This window comes from Squalius cephalus (assembly GCF_949319135.1).
Source record: "Squalius cephalus genome assembly, chromosome: 7".
Classification (NCBI taxonomy): Eukaryota; Metazoa; Chordata; class Actinopteri; order Cypriniformes; family Leuciscidae; genus Squalius; species Squalius cephalus.
The window spans coordinates 26,165,364-26,185,886 of record NC_137128.1 but is presented as its reverse complement, the minus strand read 5'-3'; the positions used below and the strand labels follow the sequence as shown (position 1 = coordinate 26,185,886).

At 38.9% G+C, this 20,523-nt stretch overlaps 1 protein-coding gene across 1 annotated transcript in view; it reads left to right on the top strand.

Annotated features, from left to right (window-relative positions):
• tgfbr1a (transforming growth factor, beta receptor 1 a) overlaps positions 1–20,523 on the top strand; it is a 40,599-nt gene extending 20,076 nt beyond the window's left edge. The window contains exons 3-9 of the mRNA XM_079877612.1: positions 1,784–2,023; positions 2,665–2,895; positions 3,957–4,124; positions 5,504–5,660; positions 14,949–15,073; positions 15,629–15,759; positions 19,554–20,523. Coding sequence (XP_079733738.1) covers positions 1,784–2,023; positions 2,665–2,895; positions 3,957–4,124; positions 5,504–5,660; positions 14,949–15,073; positions 15,629–15,759; positions 19,554–19,679 — 1,178 coding nt within the window. The 3' untranslated portion in view covers positions 19,680–20,523. The remainder of the gene's footprint in view (positions 1–1,783; positions 2,024–2,664; positions 2,896–3,956; positions 4,125–5,503; positions 5,661–14,948; positions 15,074–15,628; positions 15,760–19,553) is intronic.

Genomic DNA, 20,523 nt, shown 5'->3' with positions numbered 1-20,523 from the left:
AATATCACGTAACATTGTTTTTTCCTCATAAATGCGAACACGAAAAATAAACGAATGTTTAAAAAAGACAACCATCCACAACTTTATAACACTCCAGCAAAGTAGCCTACCTCTTTTTGGTCAACATCCTCCTTTTTGTAGACGAAATAGGCTAGTCCCAAATAGCTGATTTTGACTTTTTTTTGCGGCGGATCCTCTTCGTCGCGCATTTTTGAATGTTGGCTGTGAGCGCGGTGAGCTGCGGCACAGCGAACCAATCACTGTGCAGGCACGCAGAACGCGTATGTCACCCCAGCAAAAAGCCATACAACAAACTCGTGTTTACTGTGTGCTACCGTTCTCTTATGGGTACTACTAACGTTACCCTTCACATCGCATGTTCCGGCGATGTGACTATCGCTCATTCGCACATCGCGATGTCGATGTTAAAACAGAATATCGTTCAGCCCTAGTGTGCCTGAGAATGAGCTCTTGAAGCTCCGCCCTCTTCTTGAAAGGGGGCTGGCAGCAGCAGCTAATTTGCATTTAAAGGGACACACACAAAAACGGCTCGTTTTTGCTCACTCCCAAAAGTGGCAACATGCTATAAAAAATGATCTGTGGGGTATTTTGACACATACACACTCTGGGGTCATCAGAGACTTATTTTACATCCTGTAAAAAGTAGCATAATAGGTGCCCTTTAAATTAAGCATACAACTTTGTTTAGTGTAGTGTTTAAAAATTTTTAATAGTTTATTTTTATTTTTCCGATCTGATCCATGCCGTATCGCAAATGGCGATTATTTAATTTGTTTTATGCTAGTGCATGCCAGCAGAATTGCCTAAGATTGGTCTTTTAGACCACATATCAAAAAAATTTCCTTGCAATAGAAATGGCCTTGATGAAAATAGTGAACTTCTCTAAATGTATTTAAGTCAAAAATCAATCAAAACAAGCTGTTAGTATAAATTGATTCAGCCACTTTTCCCTACGGGAGCTCAAAACATTCTTCCAAAGGACAAATAACACAGAGGAAATATCACGTATAAAACAACATACAACAATAATAGCCGTCAAACACAGTTTGGATTTCACATGCTTTGCTTTTAAATGTTAATATTAAAGAGTTTCAATAGTTTTACCAAAATGTCTGGTGTTAGTTCAGATTAATATGCAGAGGAGCAGCAACTGACATTAGCGTTAGTGGATGAACATCACAAACAGGACAAAACGTGCTGGAAATTGATTGTCGGATAGCCACTCTCTTAAAACTTTGTCTTTTAGACTTGTAATTCAAAAGAATGACTTTCAAAGTCTCACTATTCTATGGTGCTTATTAAAAAATGAAGAAAGGCAATTTTTTCTCAATGTCATCCACATTTGCCAGAAAATAGTTTCAGCATGACCAAGGCTCTAATATGAATACTGCCTTTTATTACTTGTGTTGTCTTAGTGTTTACAGCAGTGGTTCTCAACACTTGACTCTAAAGCCCCCTGTTGTCTGAGACAATATTCAAAAGTCTTCCTATCCAATTTGATATATACCTTGTAAGTTGATGGTACTTCTGTTGTAATAAAAACAAAATTATGATCTGATCTGTTTATTGTTGTACATGTTTATTTTTAGTGGGTTTTTTTTCTGAATTGAATTAATATTATGCTGATATAAATTTAAATCCTTTTTAAGACCGATTGGGGGGCTCTGGAAGTTTGCTGAGGTCAACATATGGGCCCCAGTCCCCTGATTGGGAACCACTGGTTTACAGCCTAAAACATGTGCTTTGCTGCTTCCTCTTTCAGTGTTGCCTGATACTGAACCCCAGTCTCTGAGTCCTGTAGCCTTGGCCGCAGTGATTGCCATCCCCATCTGCGTGCTGAGCTTCATGCTGGTGCTTCTCTTGTACATGTGCCATAATCGCTCCATCATCCACCATCGTGTGCCAAGTGAGGAAGACCCCACTATGAACCACCCGTTCCTCGCTAACGGCACCACGCTAAAGGACCTCATTTATGACATGACCACTTCTGGATCAGGCTCAGGTATTTTACATACTAGTATTATCACATTATTGTGTGTCTTTCTTCTTTCTAAGAATCCAGCTGTACCGTTTTTTTCAATGCCACTTAATATGCAAAGATTCAATTAAAATCATTACATTCCGCTTCATTTTTTTGTATTTACAGGATGTTTTTCCTGTATTGCCCATTATAAGCCCCAAAGTACGCTCAAGCCAATGTCATTTCCATAACTTTGTTTTCAAAGCCCCTTGGGAGCAATTGAGGATGTGTAAATTGACAGTTTAATGCTTTCCGTGAGTTATGAGCCTCACTTGTAGGCTTGTAGGCTTTATCTTTAGTCTAGGATTTTAGTCCAGAAGCTGCACTAGCTGGTTTTGTTGGCAGTGTCTCAGATAGAATATTTGTTTTTAGAGCCTACATGACTATGAAATCATGACAGTCTTCCTCAAGGGTTCAAGGTTTGACTTGTTTGCATGGCTCTATTATCTCCTGCTGGCAGATGCCGTAACTACACTGTTTTGAGGGCAAAGAGCATCTTTCTCCATTGACATTAGATGTTGTTGTGTATTCTGACAAAAAAAAAAAAAAATTGTAATAATTTGTAAGCTTGTATTTGACTTTTTTTATATTTTTCCCTGACTGCTTTTTCTTGTCTTCTATAGGTTTACCACTGCTAGTGCAAAGGACCATTGCCAGAACCATCATTCTCCAGGAGAGCATAGGGAAGGGGCGATTTGGAGAGGTGTGGAGGGGCCGCTGGCGTGGAGAAGAGGTGGCAGTGAAGATCTTCTCCTCCAGAGAGGAGCGCTCTTGGTTCCGTGAGGCGGAGATTTACCAGACTGTCATGCTTCGTCATGAGAACATCCTGGGCTTTATTGCTGCAGACAACAAAGGTCATACAACACTGAAAGCACTTCAGTTGCATTAAGTTTTATTGTACTGTACATTATTTGCTCTCTAGCATAAGTGCGTTTAGGAAGGTAGTACTTCACATTTCTGTTTGTGGTGTTATTGGTCAATTCTATTATATTTACAGTGTTTTACAGTCAGGGATCTCAAAGGATATCAGGGAATTTTAAAAGTTTCCCAAAAAATCATGGGAAAATTTCTGTACCAAATAGAAGTTTTTTTCCTATTATTATTATTATTATTATTATTATTATTTTAGGTTATTTTTTAAGGAATGTTCTAGTTCTGCTCTGCTCGAAAATATTTTATCAACTAGATATTACTCTGTGAATTTCAATGCAGAGTAAAACTTCTGATGGAATCCGGCTTGTCCCGTAGATGGTCTGCTTGCGCACTTTAACCCCGCGCACGAGCAGATCCGTTTGCTCTCTGGAGACACGTTCTGTTTTTCCGCTTGCAAATTCCGCCATGTAAGTAGCAATCCGCCATGGCGCGAGCACAACTGGCTTTTAAAGGGAATGGAAGATCAGACTCTGACTGTTTTTTTTGCACGTTACGCCCAAAACACACCCATTACTCATTAATAGAATAGGGACAACCCTTTTAGACCATGCGCTGGGCGCGCCGACCATTTTTTCTGTCATTAAACTAGCAAAAGTGCATTCGGACATGCACTAAGTGCACTTGCACCGTGCGCTTTAGACCATGCGCTTCGATCGTTAAAATAGGGCCCCAAATATTTAAAATATAATTTTTGTTGTTTCAACATTAATGGAGATTCAATTTGAATTACATTATAAAAAAAATATTAAAAACTTTAATGTTAGGTGCGATTAATCTCAATTAATTATGGAAAAATTTGTGATTTAATTTGTTAATTTTATTTAATCGATTGACCGCACTAATTATATAATTTACATGCATCAGACATCAGCTGCTCTACTATGTAGATTTTGCCATTGGATTCGTCCATGAAAAATATGCAGGAATGATCTCAAACCACTCAACCAACATTGAGGGGTTCTGCTCTCTCTACTTATCTCAGATAACGGCACGTGGACTCAGCTGTGGCTGGTTTCTGATTACCATGAGCACGGCTCCTTGTTTGACTACCTGAACAGGTACACGGTCACAGTGGAGGGCATGATCAAGCTGTCTCTCTCCGCTGCCAGCGGTCTCGCTCATCTACATATGGAGATTGTGGGGACTCAGGGTAAGTCACAATACAGAAGTCACTTTTCTTTGATACTTTCTGAAGCACAGACATTTTTACATGAACATGCAAACATTTTCATATAAATATGGTGCTTTAGGCTGTCCACTTTGTTTTCTCGAATCAAATTTGTGATATTTTATATACAGTAATATAATGTGACACGACAGGAACAGAAACAAAGTGTATGACTGAGGGTGTGTTCACACTTGTAGTTCGGTTCTTTTGGTCTGGACCAAAAAAGAAAACAATACATTTAGTCCTGGTTCGCTTAAGCGTTCACACTGTTTTTTTTTTTTTACCAAACCTTAAGATACAAAAAAACCCAACTTTCATTATGTATGTGTATAACAATGCTGTGTGCTAGGCTAAATATAATGGTATTTTTACCTGTTGAGAACTCATGAAGAGCTTATAAAATGTGTAAAGGAGTGAAAACAGTAGCAGGAATTCCTCCGTCACATACACAATCGAAGATCTGCTGAAAAGAGACGATGTTGTTTCTGATGCCTGTACAGAACCATAATGGGCATCATAACTTTTATGACTTTTAAGAACCAGGTATGCTTGAGCATTCTGTCCTTTTTAGGTTCTCTTGTGGAGTCCGCTTCCAAACAAACTCTGGTGCAGTTAAACAGAAATATGAATGCAACACGGACTATCTTGTTTGGTGCGCACCAGCGGTTACACTTATTCAGATTAACCGTATTAAAGGCCAAAGTACACTTCGTTTTTTATGGGTATATTAGGGTCCGCGTACAGTGTGCGTGATGCAAATTTCGTCGCCAGAATAGTATGCATACTGCCTGATTTTTGTAACCACGCATACTTTGTATGCGCAGATCGATCACACATGTGCATTAAATTTGTTTAGCACTAATCAGTTGTTCCACAAGGTGTCAACACTGACCCAGGCCATTGTTTCACAGTAGAAAACAAAACTAAAGAGACGTAACAACAAAATACCAGAGACTGCAACAGCAACAGAATGTCCGCATTTGTGTGAGGGGGTTACGAGATAGCCACAACTTTATTTTAACAGAATACAAAGACATTTCTATCGGTCGTAACTTCTGGAGAAAAATAGTGCAGACACTGGACAAAGATGAACGTTTCAAGAGCGCATGTGTCGACCACCTGCGTTGTTGCACGCTATCAAATGGAGTTTAATTTGAAAAGCTACGTGTACTGTACGCATAAAAAAAACTAAGTATACTTTGGGCTTAACAAAGTGGTTGCACCAGAGTTCATTTTAATCGAACCAAACCTGCAAAGTGTGAACACGCCCTAAATGTCCTGCTGTTTAAGAAAAAGACTCAATTAAATGGAAGAGAATTGTAATAGAGTAAATGCTGTACTATGTCTTGTCCAATCCTCAGGTAAGCCCGCCATTGCCCATCGTGATCTGAAATCCAAAAACATTTTAGTGAAGAAGAATGGTTCCTGCTGCATCGCTGACCTTGGATTGGCTGTGCGCCACGACTCAGCCACAGACACAATTGACATTGCACCCAACCACAGAGTGGGCACTAAAAGGTCAGTAATTCATCACTCTGCACCATCCACAGCGACGTATGTCTAGATCCAGCTAACAGACTCACGCTCTACCACAGTGTTTGCATGAGCTGAGGGCTTTGTGTGCCTGTGAATATTAGTGTTGTGAAACAGTCAATGATTCAAGCTTATGCAAGAGTGAAATGTGAGTAATTTCATAAGATAGCACTTTGCGGCTGTTTGTTGCAATTCAGTTACATGTTGTCAATTTCACACCTACTTTCGTGTCTACTCTGTATTGTCCTGTGAAGTAGAGGGTAAAAATAATAGTAATACTTTTATTTTGTAATTATTTTTTTGGGGGAAAAATCAACAAAACTGCTTTGCTGTATCATTTGAGACACAACTAGAGATAAAGTAGTGCAGTAAGAGATTGTGCATGTGTAAATTACCTGCGTCTGTGCATTGTCTCTCTACTAATAGTGAAGCTGCAAGATTAATTACTTCAAAAACAGCAATGTGACCGTCTCATTGTTGAGAAATTTAATGTTATAAAGTAGGGATTTCCCGATACCACTGTTTCACTTCCGATACCGATGCTGCAGCTTTGGCTATTTGCCGAAACCGATATCAATCCGATATTTTTATTTTATTCTTGAACTAATACTAATAATAATAAAATATATGGAAGCACTTTGCTCAATTAGCCACATAAAAACATCTAACTCAAATGGAGAACAAATACTTCTCCAGTATATAGTCCACAACAACAGCTGATAATGAAAGACTGCCAGCCTTTATTCAAAAGACCTTGATATATGTTTGGTAATCGTACCTGAATGAATTTAAAATTAATTTGCTATATTTCAGATCAATATATTTGTTTCCTTAAAATTTGAATTAACTTTATTCTCATCTGAATTATAAATAATTTATTTCTGTACAAAATAATACTACCATTAAAAACACATTTGATTTTCTTTTTTAATCAATGTAGAATGTGTAACTTAAAAATAAACAGATTAGTGCTCTGTTTTAGGACAAGAAATGAAAACCAATGCAATATGATGAATGTCCAAAAGATTAGATAATTTTTGCTTTTAAACAGCATGTGTGTGTGTGTGTGTGTGATTTTGGTTGGGTGACAGTTGTAGGCAGGGCCGTTTGAAGGAATTTGGGGGCCCCAAGCAAAATGGACATGGAGGCCCCCCCAATAAAAAACATATTATAATATGTAACCATATGCCGTCCGTTCAAAAAAAAAGTTGCACTAGCTGTTTGTTACAAGCAGCATTTGCCGTCAGGCAGGTAGCTAACATAAACATATTTTTTCTAGCCTACCTGCTGCAAAATTACACCATTTGTACAAGACAAGTGGAGCTATTTTATCCAGTGTAATTTATCACTTACCACTAGGGGTGTAACAAAATTCACGGTTCGGTTCAATACGATACACTTGTGTTACGGTTTGGTACGTTTTCGATACAGCAAAAAGAAAGAAATGCCAGAGAAATTTCCTTGATTTATTTATTTTTCTTCTTTTTTTTAATTAAAACTAACATCATAACATATCAATTTTTTTTACTTTGAGCAATTCTGGAGCTATAATTGACTCTTCTTAGGAGCATATAAAACAAAACAGCTCCTTGGAAAAAATAAAATGTAATATTGTAGTAGTTATAAACAAATGTTTATTTTAGTTCAGATTAACATTTGAGGGCATTGTATTCATAATGTCAAAATAAAACCGACGTAATGTTACTTGAAGGCATTATAGCCTACTATTCCTGCCAAACGATGTGAATGTTTCTCACTAGATCTCGCAGCGATGTTATTACTTCTGTGGCGAATTCAAATGCTTTCTTTACTGGATCTCTTATTAGCGCTGTGTAACAGTGTCGCTTGATCAAGATCGGCTCGCGCTTCTTTGGTCCAAACTGATAAGCGGTCCGTCAACCACACAATAACGAGCAGTTTCGTTCCGCTTGCATTACGTTTGCCATTTGATGTTGGGTAATGTTGTGGTCGCGCGGGCGTCTCTACATTATGAGCGCGCTTGCCACGCACAACGCGCCTACTTTTGAAATGACGAAATTTTGGTCGGCAGGAAAAATGGTCCAATGAACCGTTCGGTTTGAAAATGCGTACCGAATACCGAACCGAAAGCCTCGTACCGAACGGTTCAATACGAATACGTGTATCGTTACACCCCTACTTACCACTATCTTGTTTTTTCTTATCCTCCTCTTCCTTTCTCTTCATTCTTTTCTGGCTTCCTGAAGCATAATTCCGCTTCATGATGACTGCCGAGGAGTTTTTGTATTTTGCCGGCAGCAGAGATCACGTGGTTGGCTGGCTGCTGTCAGCGACTACTGAGAGGGGCCCCCTTGAGGGGGATCCCGATAACAGTGTCATTGCACTTTACTGCATTGACTATCAAAGGGGCGCTCACACAGTTTGTCGTTGCATTTTATTCTTAACCAGTCGTTGTCTTGGGGCCCCAGGCCAGCTCGGGGCCCCAAGCAATTGCTTGGTTTGCTTGCCTTGTCGCGACGGGCCTGGTTGTAGGTTACAGTTTGACGAGTTTACAGTTTGACAAAAGCACAATGTTGTGTTTTACACAAATATAAGTAGGCTAAACACTTTGCAGTTTTAATGATGTCCTGTATGAACAAAATTACGGAGTTTGTTTTTTTGTTTCCACTGTTCGATTGCACCCGTGCCTCTCTCTCTGACACACACACACACACACACACACACACACACACATTCCAGCATTGCAATCTTGACATAGCAGCCTGTTCATTATGCTGCGTTCACACCAAACGCGAATAGAGCGTCAAATTCGCGTCTATCGCGTCTAGTTCGATGCTTGAACATTTTGAATCCATTCGCGCGTCCAAAGCGAATAGGACGCGCGTATAAAGCGAGCGTTTGAAGCGAAATAGATGTGCGTTCAGAGCTAAGGCGGGGCTACAGATTAGGTGTCCCTAAAGAACCCGCATATGTCTATGCGCCTATCTAACAGTAGTTACGCATTACATTAATTAATGTGCACGCGAGTTTTATTTATTTTTATACCGTGTATTCTCCGTGTAAATCCATGCACCGAACCGTGACGCACGTACCGTTTCGGTTCAATACGAATACATGTTCCGTTCCACCCCTAATAGGTATCGGATCATATTTTTTTCTCCCCTCCGATATCCGATCTAGCGTTCTGGGCCAGTATCGGCACGATACCGATGACGTGGATCGGATCGGGACATCCCTATTATAAAGCTAATTTATTACATAATTTAGCATGGGACAGCATTGACATCAAGTTTCTGTGGTCTTGTTTCTGCATTACGTGGTTTTATTGCACTCCTTCCTGTCAATCAGAATCGAGTATTCAGACCATGGTATAAGAATTAATAATTTGTGATAGCTGCCGTATCAGGAGCCAATGAGCTCGCTGCTCAACCTTCAAATACTTGGGTAGCATTTGCCTTAGCAGTGCAGCGCACTTTCAGAAACCCTCCACCTTCCCCCAGCTCTACCTGTATTGATCTGCTACAGGTAATTAATGTACGCTATATTGTACAGCAGCAGCATGTCTTACTTGCTCAAAGCAGCGTGTCATGTATGTATTGGCAGTAGCAAGTCCTGTAGCAGCAGCAGCGTAGCAGATCTATTTCACCAAGACCAAACATACAACATTGTCATACCCATTACCATGCCAATCACTCCCGAGAGCTGTCGTGACAGAACTCGGATATATGCCACAGTAGGGAAGAAACAAATAATGCAACTAATGCCATTTCAGGCCATCTTTAAACATTTCATAAAAATTTAAGATTTTTTTAATACCATATGATTTCAGCATGAATACAAAGAGTACATTTCTAAGAATTCAGCATTGTTCTAAACAAACCATTTACAAATAAAGACTCTTATTTGTTGTTGACCCATCATTCCTTGATGCTAAACTGTCATGCAGGCTTCTCTTGACATACTCTGTTGGGAGTGGGACCTCACTCCTCGGGCACCCTCACAGTTCTGAAGTCTTGAGTTGATTTAGAGGACACTCAGAGGGTGAGACGTGTGTTGTGAAGGACAATGCTGCAGGGACGCCACCCGCCCTGTTGTCATCGCAGGAGTGTGTCACATCTAATCTACAGCGAGAGGCTCTCAGCGGTGCGCCCATTCGCTTCTGTGCCCCCTGGACACCATTTGCACACACTTCCCTAGACTACTCCCGGGTGTAACAGGCTGTGACATCCACTCACTGACACTCAAGTATTCCAGTATACAGTATATCGTCTCCTGCTGTGATCATAACTGAAAGTGACTTTTGAGTGTCAAGGTGCTTCCTCACAGCCTTCTTATCCCCCTTGCGTTCACTTGAGTGACGTTGTCTCGGTTTCTAAAGGAAAACCATGTTTTAGGCCACTATGCAACCCACAAGACAGCTGCACCTTTAAAGCTCCATCTTTAACACATGACAGAGCAATCCTACCACAGCAACTGTTGCTGTCTTTAAAATAGTCACATTTTTGCAGACCAAAATTGTTAAATTTGCTGCGGATTTTCTCAAAAAATGTTGGTGATATTTGCAGCATTGTTGATTTTCAGTGAAAACCCACCAATAATGGTTGATATTTAGGGCCCGAGCACCAATGGTGTGAGGACACTCTTTGAATTGCTCTGTTTATGTATTAAAGGTAATATATCATGCAAATCTGACTTTTTCCGTGTTTATTCCGTGTTGACTTTTTCCTGCTATAATCGGTCCCTGTGCATCTACCAACTTACTTGTGAAGTGACAACACAGTAACTTTGTTTTGGTAAGCCTTCCTCTGCAGGCATGTCAAAAATAAGCCATTCATATTTCGCTCCCCTTCTTATAGGAAGGGGATCTTATTATAATTTTACCGCCCCTTAATCTGCACGTTTCCACTCACGACAACCCCATTTGGTTTACAACAGTGTAACAGTTCTAACGCAATGGCAAAGTTTCGAGCAAAACACATGCAAACTGTTCTGTCGTTGGCTGCACAGACAAGCATAGAAGACTATTTAGAGTCCAGCCTCAGATGAGACGAGAGTCGTGGATTAATTTTATTTTAAACGGAAATCCCACAGAAACAGATGAATCAGTGGAACTCCACAACAACTACATAAATGTATCCTCTAACCATTCAGAAACGTCCAGGTGCGGTCTAAAAGTGGCAACCTCATCCTGAGTCTCCCTGTAAGGCTGCACTCCGCTACTGGTTATTTCTGAGATTTTGTATGAGTGAGATTATTCGCGTGTTTTGTTATCGTATCCGAAGCGCGTGTAAAGAACATAGACTGTAAAAAAATATGGATGTAGTGTCCGTGACGTCACCCGTAGGTTTCTGAAGACCGTTTTTGAAGCCTAAAGTGGGCGTGGCCGACCGTCGCCATCTTGGCAGCGCGTCACTCCCGGATTTATTTATTTTTACAGTCAGGCAATGAGCTGAGGTAACGTGACGGCTAACAGATAGCAGACAAACGGCTAATCACGACTAATGACCACAGCAGCGGGAATCCACCTGTCACTCAAAAGTGGACACCCTTAATTATGCAGACATTTTAAGGCTTAATATAATTTAAATGGATGAGTTATAAAAAAAATTCACCCCCCTCACAGTCGTCATGAAGGGCAAAATTAGCTGTATAGACCAAAGCCACATACAGACACCAGGCTGTAAACACGTTTTTTTCTGCTGTAAAATTTGGCATTTTAACATGGGGGAGATACAGATTTGACTCACTTTTGACACCAGCCTCAAGCGGCCAGTCAACGAATTACAGTTTAACTCACTTCCGTGTTGGTTTCAAGAGAGAGACGGGGAGGTTGCCGCTTGGTAAAGAATCGGCCGTCTTCTGAACAGAGACGGGAAGCAGCAGCTCATTTGCATTTAAAGGGACACACACAAAAACGGAGCGTTTTTGCTCACACCCAAAAAGGGGCAAATTTGCAGAGCTATAATAAATTATCTGGGGAGTATTTTGAGCTGAAATTTAACAGACACATTCTGGGGACACCATAGATTTATATTACATCTTGTGAAAAGGGGCAAAATATAAATTCAATATAATTAGTATTAGTGACTGTTAGTTACCTGTAAATGTTTTGTTTAATTTCTGAAAACAACAGAATTTCTGTGGTCCTAGAAAATATGAACATCAATAACCCCACATTATATTCAGTATTTTATATATATATATATATATATATATATATATATATATATATATATATATATTAGGGCTGGGGGAATTAACGCATTAATCTTTACGATTAATTTGAGATGTTTAACGCGTAAAAAAAAAAAAAAGCAATTAACGCAGCACTTTTTTTCTTTTTTCTTTTTGCCTCGTTTTAATGACTTTCTGTTGCGGCTGCTATTGCGAGTGTACCAAACCAAGTCACCCTGTCATGATGGAGAAGTACAAGGATGGAGTTTTAGGAGGAATGTTTGCATTTAAAAAGTTGCCTGATGGCGCGTTTGACAAAACAAAGATGTTGTGTACAATTAGCAAAGCTGAATTTAAATACTATACCAGTTGGTTTTGAAGCTGGATGCATTGAATTTTCGGCCACCGAATGGCTTTTTTTTTTTTTTTTGGCCGAAAGAGTTTTTGACCGAAAGAGAAGAAAGGCCAAAAATATAAGCCGAATATATGCCGCCCATCCGTGTTCTACGATCAGGTTTCACAAGCGGGTTTTTTCCGCTCTGTGTGTGGGCCGCGCTCTCCGTTCTGTGTTGTGTGTGTGTGTCGGCGCGCTGTGCTCTTTGCTCAATGTTCTGCTCCATGTTTGCACTGCGCGTTCTGCTCTGTTGTTCACGGCCCAAACGCTCCAATCATGTACCGATCACGCACTGGAAAAGTAAAGTCCGCTCAAATAACGTGAAATTTCTCTGTAGTAGACTTCTGTTTGCAATAGCCCTACTGAGCTGGTATAGTCATGCTGGGCAACAATGGTAAAATGACCTGCTCTGATCACATGCTCTGGTAATAATAGCTTTGTAAGACAATATTTTATTTTGATAATTAGTAAAAAAAATAAAAAAATCAGTTAAATTGATTATGTTGATTGATTATTGAAAAAGAATAATATATTGATATATTGATGTTTAATAATATTTTTAATATATGGCTATTTTCTGTGATTCTAAGTTTAAATATTGATGATTACAAGCTTGGGGGAAATGCAATTAATTGCAATTAATTACAGCAAATTGTGCAATTAATTAGTTAATTTCCTTTTATCGATTCCCAGCCCTAATATATATATATATGTGGTGTAGTCTAGATTTTTGTAGTGAGTATACTGTAATATCCCCCCCCCCCCCCCCCGCCGCCGCCGCCGCCTCCTCATACTCACCCATCCCAGACCTTTACCCCATAAGCACCACCACACTCACTAATGCATACAGTATGCATTGACATGTAATTGAGAGCATTATGAAATATTAGGTGTTATCAACATGTCAATTTATTATAAACAACACAAGACTTTAACAGCCAATAACATTTACAGCTGACTGGACTGATTTTCTACTGTTTAGTGTTAATCACCATCTAACTCAGCCAGTTAAGAGCTATCAGCTGACAAGGGAAGGGATATTCCCTTAAAATAACGTTTTAATAGATTTTATTATTATTTTAAAATTAATTTTACTGTGCAATTTCTTTCTAATTTCTTTGAGTTAGACTGAACTTTTATTTTGACAGGTTGTCGTGAAGACATAACAGTTTCTATGTGTATATGAAACGAATGAATGACGATAGTTTTATCAAATGAAATCGTGAAATTCTCGTGAAGTGACTCTCATAGCAGCTATACGATGGAAGTGTGTAGTAGCCTACATCTAGTGAAACGCTGAAAACACCACGAGCGTGTTCACGTGTGTGTGTGTGTGTGTGTGTGTGTGTGTGTGTGTGTGTGTGTAGTGGAGCACACATTGAGCGCTCATTCCCAGAGACGCGTTCACAGACACTAGTCCATATCGAGATTTGATTCATTGTACAGCCGTACTTTTGATTTATTCATTCAAAAATAGCCAAATTCGGTGACGTTCTGCTTAGCAAGCTCCATTTGTGACTGGATTCCGCGATTCGGTGTCGCTTCGCAAACACAGACGGGGTGAATTTATGAATGAAAGTGAAAGTTCTGACACAAAACGAAGTTGTTACGTATCCTCACGATTTTTTAAGTGGGTATACGGAAATCCTTGGCATTTTCTAGTGGGTATACGGCGTATACCTGCGTATCACGTAGACTACACCACTGTATGTATATATATATATATATATATATATATATATATATATATATATATATATATATATATATATATATATATATATATATATATATATATATATATATATATATATATAAATAATGTAAGAAATTGTTTGAATTTACATTCATTCTTGTGAAAATCCTGTAGGGACTGATGTATAACATCATAAGTGCCTATATTTGCTCAAAGGTAAATTACCGTTAATAATCTAATGTTAATTAATTTACATATTTGGATAAGTTGGGAACATTTCTGCTCACACTAATAATATTCTCTCATGATTGCTTTAAAATAGTATCTCTATTCATTTGACTGCGATTTCCTTGATTCTGATTCCCATTTTCCACAGCTTTTAATCCAGTTGAATCATGTGGTAATCATGCCGATGCAAGAATAATTGCAAAAATGTTTGGCTATTTCATCAGCACGTTTTACTGTAAATCTTGCTCTTAACAGGAAAAAGTCCCATTCATTCCTGTGGAATGTTCTTTTACTGCTGTGAAAAGGAAAATTCAATTACATCCAAAGCTTGTCAAAATGAACAGCCATAACCAAAGAGGATGAAATGGATGTTTAGATGTGGACAGAGATGTGTGAGGTTTCTGATCACACTAATAATATTCTCTCATAATTGCTTTAAAATAGGATCTCTATTCATTTGACTGCAATTTCCTTGATTCTGATTCCCATTTTCCACAGCTTTTAATCCAGTTGAATCGTGTAGTAATCATGCCCATGCAAGAATAATTGCAAAAATGTTTGGCTATTTCATCAGCACATTTTACTGTAAATCTTGCTCTTAACAGGAAAAAGTCCCATTCATTCCTGTGGAATGTTCTTTTACTTGCTGTGAAAAGGAAAATTCAATTACATCCAAAGCTTGTCAAAATGAACAGCCATAACCAAAGAGGATGAAATGGATGTTTAGATGTGGACAGAGATGTGTGAGGTTGTGTGAATAATGTTACGCTGAGGGACGTCTGTTGACATGTCATGTTTACAGGTATATGGCCCCTGAGGTGCTGGATGACTCCATTAACATGAAGCACTTTGAGTCTTTTAAAAGGGCAGACATCTATGCCTTGGGTCTGGTGTTCTGGGAGATTGCTCGCAGGTGTTCAATTGGAGGTAGGACACTGTGATGATATTTATTTTCTGTCCTTCCGTTGCATGATAATAATAGCATTGTTATGGGTAACATTTACATATATCTTTATATATGTATATTGCAAAAATACAACTTGTTTAGTGAATTATGGTGGGGCCTGAAGTCTGAGACCACTATTTACAATTATTTTCTTTAATGTTTTTATTTTAAAACAGCACATTGGGAATTATATTATCTGATTACACTGTTGACCCTTCCCTTACACCGTAACCCACCCTTAAACCTTCCCATACCACCAAACCTGTCCCTAACCTTACCTGTATCCCACCGCAATAGCAGCAAAAGTGTTTTGTAATACAATTGTACTTATTTTTTGATTTAAGTACATAGTAGTTAAAGACACCTAATATAAAGTGTGACCAATGTATTGTAATGTATTATAATTAATCCCAGATTGGATTCAGACATTTGGAGCCCACTTACAATATTCTACATACAATAATCTTAGAAATAATAACCTCTTATGGTAACAAGTCATTAAATATCTGCTCTTGTGGGATAAATTCTCCACTCAGGCATCCATGAGGACTACCAGCTCCCCTACTATGACCTTGTACCATCTGATCCATCAGTAGAGGATATGAAGCGTGTAGTTTGTGACCAAAAGCTTCGTGCCAACATCCCTAACAGGTGGCAGAGCTGCGAGGTGAGCATTCCTTCAGGTTTTTACTTTTTTTTTTTTTTTATAGATGATTTTGTTTTGTAGATAATGCATTCATCCAAAACTGCCCATTTTAATCTTGTTGATCTCCTTTAGATTGCTTTTCCTCTTTCATTTTTTCAATCATTTGTTCTATGCCATCAGCATAAGTGGAGGGACCACTCCTTCCTCACTCTATCTTGATGTGCTTTTTACTGCTGTGAAAGGGAAGATTCAATTGCATTCAATTTGCAATCCTAAAAAGCCTCTAATCTAACTATCCGTCTGCACAGCTATCACAGCTTGCCGATGTAAAAGACACATTTGATTACTGTGCTGCCCAATATTAAATGGCTGTTCTCTGATTTTCACACTTTGTAAATGGTTATTTGTGGGAAAGCAGATGCAGAGAACAAGCTTATTAGATCAGGGCAGACCTGAACTGACATGCTGTCAGTCTGGCAACCAGTCTGGACACTGGTTTTGGTTGAAGATCTGATGACATTCAATCACACCATCTAAGTGGAAATATTGGTTTAATTCAGCCATATATGTTTGAACCAGAAACTGATTTAGAAGAAGAGGAGGAGGAACAAATTATACAGGCTCATCTACAAGTCGATGTATGAGAATGATAATGAGTTTTATGTATTGCTCTCTACAGCGTTGGACACACAGCGGTAATTGATATGATTAGCATTTGGCTTGACTATATGTTATCAAACATCTAATAATGTTATGCTAATGTTAAACAAACTATGTTCCCGTTCGCCATCTCAGAGTCAGACAGCTGCTTTCTAAAAATCAGCATCCTTAGAAACGCTTTGAACATCATAGTAAGTAGTGGAGAAAAGCCCCGCCGCACATGACACCCTAACCTTCGATTCTGATGTGACCCAAAGAACCCGCACATCTCACTCTCTCAGAGAACTGATCCACGTAAATTACTTTCACAAAGTTTGTCTGTTTCAAATTCATATCGAGTTTTTGAAAATTGAACTTTTTTCCTGTATGCACGGGTATGTTTAAATAAAGAGCTGTCTAGACTGTGCTGTTTAATGAAAAGGACGAGAGAAGGCCACAGCAGGCGAGACGCTTCATGCATCTCTGCTTTAAGGGCCTACAATGAAAACATGTCAAACCTAACTGTTGTTAAATGGTGAGTTTTCAGAAGCAGCTAAATGCTATGAGTTCTTTCATGTCTTAGCTTTACATTGATTTCTTTATATGACCTTTCTTAATGCAAGTCATGAATGTAGGTCATGAAAATGACGAGGGAGTCATTCATTACTTAAATAGGAGCCAAATGACCTTTTTAGTTGTCAAATTAAAGAATTTATTGATAAAGATGGTTGTCAAAAGTGCTTTGGTTGATTTAGTTAATAACTTCTTTAATAGTTGTTTTTTTTCTAGTTTTATTTATTTAACTCCATTCTGCAGGGTCCCCGCGGATCCTTAAAAAGTCTTAAAAGGTCTTAAATTAGATTTTTTAAATTTAAGGCCATAAAGTCTTAAAGTCTTATTTTTACTTATGAAAGGTCTTAAATTTTAGATGGCACTTTGACTTAGACTTATCTAAATGCTTCCGAAATTAAAACTATCTAGTTAGCGTAGGCCTACGTATTATTTTTTTAATTCTATCTTTTTGGATTTGCTTGTTCACGTGACAATTCGCGTCACTTACGGCAGCATACGTCTGTCTCCTGCATGCGAGAGGAGAGAAGAAAACGAGTCTTTATGTGCTTAGGAGTGTGCGATATTGTCTATGAATTATGATGATATTCTAATCATTGTTTTAACTATGTACGAGGCGCAGTGCGAGCTGACATCGCGTTTGTCATGCTTCCTTTCACTGCGTGATGTGTCAGTGCAGTTATAGAGGTCCCCAAATGAGTTTTTGTCTTATATTTATATCATATTATGTTGTTATATTAGAATATCACATGAGCAAGAGTGCCGTTTTCCTGTGCACAATTGCAGATGTGCCATTTATTTTATACAACAGTTAAATTAACAATAAAGTTAACATTGTGAGTTACTTGCAATATTGTCAATTTTCACTTTATATCGCCGACGAGAATTTCATAATGAAGCCGTAGTCCAACAGACAGCGATGATTTTTTTTTTTTTTTTTAACTGAAATCGCGTTTTGAACGAATTTTAACGATTCAATGAACAATCACTTGTTTTTCTGAATGAATCAGCCGTTTGAACAAATCGGTTGAATAAATGACTCCAACAACTCGCTTAAGACAGTGACTTGCCGCCACCTACTGGTGGTTTTAGTTTCATATTTAAAGTATTCTTTAATTAAAACGTTAAAATTATAAATCATTTCATATTTAAATATTGAATAGCTTTATTTATGCAATTGTAAATGAAGTGTAAATATAGTAGGCTAATGCCAGTTTTGATGCCGCTTCTGTGTCACCTCTGCACTGCAAGGATGGATTTTAATTTAATGATTTAATTTGACATTGGTACTGTGTTATTTTAATATAATTTAATTTGAATGTTAGAATTTGACATAAAAGGTAATGCATACCTCTAAATACGTTTAGAAACAATGTCCATATATAGGTGAAAATGCCCCTGGAAATCAATTTAAGGTGGCAAATATTGCCCCTTAAAGGAGAACTCGGCAACTCTAGCGAACTCTAGTCACTTCTTCGCTGATTTTTCCTTTTGTTGTCGCATGTTTTCCTCACGAGCTCCCCCTACAGCTGTGGGGGGGCGTATATTTCACAACACGGTCGTAAAAAACTCACTTGCGGTGGCCTCCTCCCCCTCTCTACCACTGCTCATGTGCGTTTGTTATGATCGGAGCAAGCCAACTGTATCGTATGGAGCTATGTCTACCGAGGTAATCTGGTAATACACATAGACTGTAAAAAAATAATAATACATGCGTGTGTGTTTGTCGAATTGCCGTAAAGCAATTCGTGTTTCGCGCTCATTCTCGTTCTCGTTCTCGCTTCTCACGAGACTTCCAATTTCTATCTTGCCGGGACGGTAGTCCCCAAGTTGCAAGGTTGGTTTTCCGCCTGGGAACGCTGGGGGGAGCGGGGAAAGTCACCAATATCACCAGAACAGGTTGTTTAACCATCCAAATGAATTCTAGACAGGTTTATTAAGTTAAAAAAGTTACCAAGTTCTCCTTTAATAAAAACGTTAATTTCGGTCACTACTGTGAACTGACCACTGCATAGAATATAAAAAATATTAATATCTTCGTAAGTCTGCTGTCAACAACAGGCCTAAACCAGCCAGGGTACCAGTACAAAAACACAATCAGTAAAATATCATCTTATTATTATCAACAAAACTTTGAAAATATCGAGACATATTTTTGTCAATATTGCGCACCCCTAATGTACGTTATTAATTTTGATTTCTTCAGGTCTTAAAAAGGTCCTAAATTTGACTTTACAAATTGTGCAGCTACCCTGTTCTGTGAAGGGAGTTCATTGTAATGGCTTTGAATGATTGAGTCTGATTCAAACCACTAACTCATGAGCGAGCGAAGTTTTGTGAGACTGACTCCCAGTATCGGACATCATGTCTTCATGTGCAGGAACTCCAACAAGATGATATCTGACTCATATGGATGTGCACAAAGATTTCCTGACTGTAACCAATGGCAAATAGATTTGAACTGATTGGCAACAACAGAAATACGTTGCCTGAAAAGCTCAGAGTTGTGCTTGTATGCAAGAGAGTGAGGATGCAGAAGAAAGGTAATGGAAGTGTGTAGCATAGCAATTAAATCTGTGATAGCATCTATGTCCTCCTGCCCACAGGCCCTGCGTGTGATGGCAAAGATCATGAGGGAATGCTGGTACGCCAACGGTGGGGCTCGCCTCACTGCGTTGCGCGTGAAGAAGTCGCTATCCCAGCTGAGTCAGCAAGAGGGTATCAAGATATAGAGCAACAACTCATCATCTTTACACTGCCTATCCACTCCCTCCACTCATCTAGAGGGGTGAGCGAGGGTGCTACATCCTCTGTGGAGGTTTACTTCAATCAGGGATATCAAGCAATTGGTGCTGTTCCCTGTTGTCCATGAAAAGATATCTCAAAACCATCTCAAACAACCTTAACCAGGAGTCAGTCACCCATGCTTCAACTGGTGAGTCACCAAACTAACAACAGACAGCCATTCGGTGTCATTGATGTGCTTTGCTGGACTTGAGCCTTTATGGACTTATTTCTGTACATAGCCTGTTGTCTATAGATGTACATATGTGACTGGACCTGCTTGTGTTTATTTGTATGCTCGTATATTGACAGGTATACGTACACAGAACCACACACCTTATGTATATGTAGTCTGTGCTGTGTTTTTTTTTTTTTTGTCCCAGAAAGTGCCACTGCTCTGAATCAGTCGTGTTTACCATATTTGGTAAAAAAGGATCTTTGTAGGTATCGAGTACTACGTCTATTTACAGTGGACATCGGATTCACCACAAGCACTTGTTTGCAAACAGCTCCGCAGTTAAAGGATCATATTCTGTTGTAACATTGACTCAAAAGTCTCGCCTGAGTACGCAGAAGTGTTTTTTTAATGTGACTTCACCGACGTACTCGCTTTCCAGACAGAGCAAGCGAGGGCAGCACAATCATACTGCTTGTTAGAAGCAGCCTGTGGTGTTGCCTAAAGGGACCAGTCCTTAAAGAACCCAGGCACAAAACTGGGTTAGTCATTAAAGCCATTTGTACAAAGGCCAGCCCAGCTACAGCATATCCGTGTTTATGTCAAAATAATGTGTA